Source organism: Alexandromys fortis, unplaced genomic scaffold (genome assembly GCF_014885135.2).
Source record: "Alexandromys fortis isolate MF-2015 unplaced genomic scaffold, M_Fortis_MF-2015_v1.1 scaffold_78, whole genome shotgun sequence".
In the NCBI taxonomy this organism is placed as follows: domain Eukaryota; kingdom Metazoa; phylum Chordata; class Mammalia; order Rodentia; family Cricetidae; genus Alexandromys; species Alexandromys fortis.
Window position 1 is genome coordinate 2405094 of NW_026067977.1, and position 2404 is coordinate 2407497.

Sequence of the window (2404 nt, forward strand, 5' to 3'; positions counted from 1 at the left end):
TGCTAGACTTCTGTCCATACACAGCACGCTCTCACCCTTAAACACTCCCCTAACCAAGTTGGGTGGTGGGTGGTGGTGGTGCATGCCTTTAATCCCAGCACTAGGGAGGCGAGGCAGGGGGAGCTCTGTGAGTTCAAGGCTAGCCTGGTCTAAAGAATGAGTTCCAGGACTACCAAGGCTACACAGAGAAACCTTGTCTCCAAAACAAAACAAAACAAAAACCTGCTCTCTTAAACCCACGTCCTTCTATTGCTATGAACTGTTTCTCTTTTCCATTTGTAAGACAGATATTTCTAGAATTCTTCAAAGGGGTTATCAGTCATCCTAATTCCCAACTCCTTCCCTCCGTTCTTTCTGTAACTTCTCCACAGCGGCTTCTTCATTTGCGGCTTCCTCATTTACAGCTTCACGGAAACTTTCAATGCACCTAAGCATTCGTGGGCCACGCCCAGTGATCAGTGCTCGGTTCCCACCTATACCTATTTCAAGTACTCTTACAAAATATCTGTCAAAGCCGCCTGCGGGTGTGTCTGGGCTCAGGGTTTGAAGGTGTACAGTCCACGACGGTGGGGAAGATGACGGAATCTCAGTTCACACTGTGTCTGCACTCAAGCACACTGAAAGGTCTTACTGGCTACCTCCTTTGTATTCAGTCGGGGCAGCAGTCTATGTGGGGTGAAGCCACCCACAGTCAGGGTGACTCTTCCCTCCTCGCTAAAGCCTTTCTGGAAACGCCCTCTGGAAATACGCCTCAGATGCGAGTTTCCACAGGGGCTCTAAACCTAAGGGTGAAGCTTAGTCATCGCGCCATCTTATGTAAACCCTTGCAGGTTCCCAACGCAATGAGCTCCCCTTTCTTGCAGAAACACATTCTGTCCTGAGAGCTCATGCAAGCCAGGCGTTTTACCTATTGGCTGGCCTTTTTATCACACGGGTTCCTTTCTTTTCAGGTTCTACCATGTCCCAGGTCTCTGCCCTTGGGTTTCGTGAAATGTCCTCTCTTATTTCCTTGGTGTTTTCGTCCCCCTTGTGATTAAACTATTGGCCATATGCTCATGACTCTCAATATGTCTTCACAGCTTGGATATCTTCCCCAGATTCTAAACTCAGTCACCCAACTGCCTACATGGCACCTTAATTTAAACGTCCACCTAACACCTCAGATGTCACATCATTGCGCCAGCGACAGCAAAACAATGTGAGTCTTAGTGGCAAATTGGGCTTGGCTCAGCTACATGGTTCTGTATCTCCTAAGTTCTCACCACTGAGTTTTTGGGTGTAGTCTCCAGCGCTGACCACAGTCACCATGCCTTGGAAAACTGAGGAAATCAAGGATTTTCTGTTCACAGCCCCGCGGAAGGATGCTAAATCTGTCAAGATCAAGAAGAACAAGGATAATGTGAAGTTCAAGGTTCACTGCAGCAGCCACCTTTACACCCTGGTCATCACAGACAAGGAAAAGGCTGCGAAGTTGAAACACCCCCCCCCCCTGGCAGTGAGATGAACCAGACCTCTGTGTTTGACTGTTAAAAACCCTGAAAAGTCAAAGGAAGGAAGGAAGGAAGGAAAGAAGGAAGGAAGGAAGGAAAGAAGGAAGGAAGGAGAAGGGAAGGAAGAAAGGCATGTGTCAGTGTGCCTGGGTTACAAATGAATATTTTCTCTCTCTTTTTATTTTTATAAATTTATTTTTATTTCATGTGTGTTGGTGTTTTGCCCATGTGTGTGCCTGTGTGCGGATGTTAGGTCTCCTGGAACTGGAGTTACAGACAGTTGTGAGCTGCCATGTGTGTGCTAGGAATTGAACTTCTAGAAGTGTAGCCTGTGCTCTTACCCACTGAGCCATCTTCCTAGCCCCACAAATAATATTTTTAAGTAAAAAATAAAAGCTAAAAAATCTGAATGCAATTGCTTGTCACTACTACCTGGTCCATGCTGTACTGTCTTTCACCTGGGTTATTGGTTGATCTTAAACTGTTTTCACTTTTCCTTCACCTGCATAGTCTCTAGTCCACACAGCAGCCTGAGCAGCCCTGTTCAAACATTAACCAGATTCTGGCACGCTTCCTGCTCCCACCAAAGGTTTCTGATGGCGGGCAAGGTCCTTCACATTACCACTCGGCTCCCTTCCCCTCCACACACACACACACACACACACACACACACACACACAACACACACTTGCTCTCTCACAGGCCTCCTGCCCCACCCTAGTTGAGCTCCTGAATGACCCTGTCAGGTCCTGCACAGTCCTCTGTACTCAAGATGCTCCTTCCTCACATGTGGGCATTCTTGGCTTCCTCATCTCTTCTGTCTGTTGCAAAGATCACATCTCCAGGATCTCTGACTGTCCCTGTAGCGTGGCTGCCCCTCTTCTCTCTGTAATTCTTTTTGGAACTTATGCTTT

The 2404-nt window shown here is 47.4% G+C and overlaps 1 protein-coding gene across 1 annotated transcript; it reads left to right on the plus strand.

The window, feature by feature from the left end:
• Window positions 1–1306: 1306 nt before the first annotated feature.
• Window positions 1307–1504, plus strand: LOC126510872 (60S ribosomal protein L38-like). The gene has a single exon (XM_050157590.1). It carries the CDS (start codon window positions 1307–1309, stop codon window positions 1502–1504), a length of 198 nt encoding a protein of 65 aa, XP_050013547.1.
• The last annotated feature ends 900 nt before the right edge of the window (window positions 1505–2404 follow it).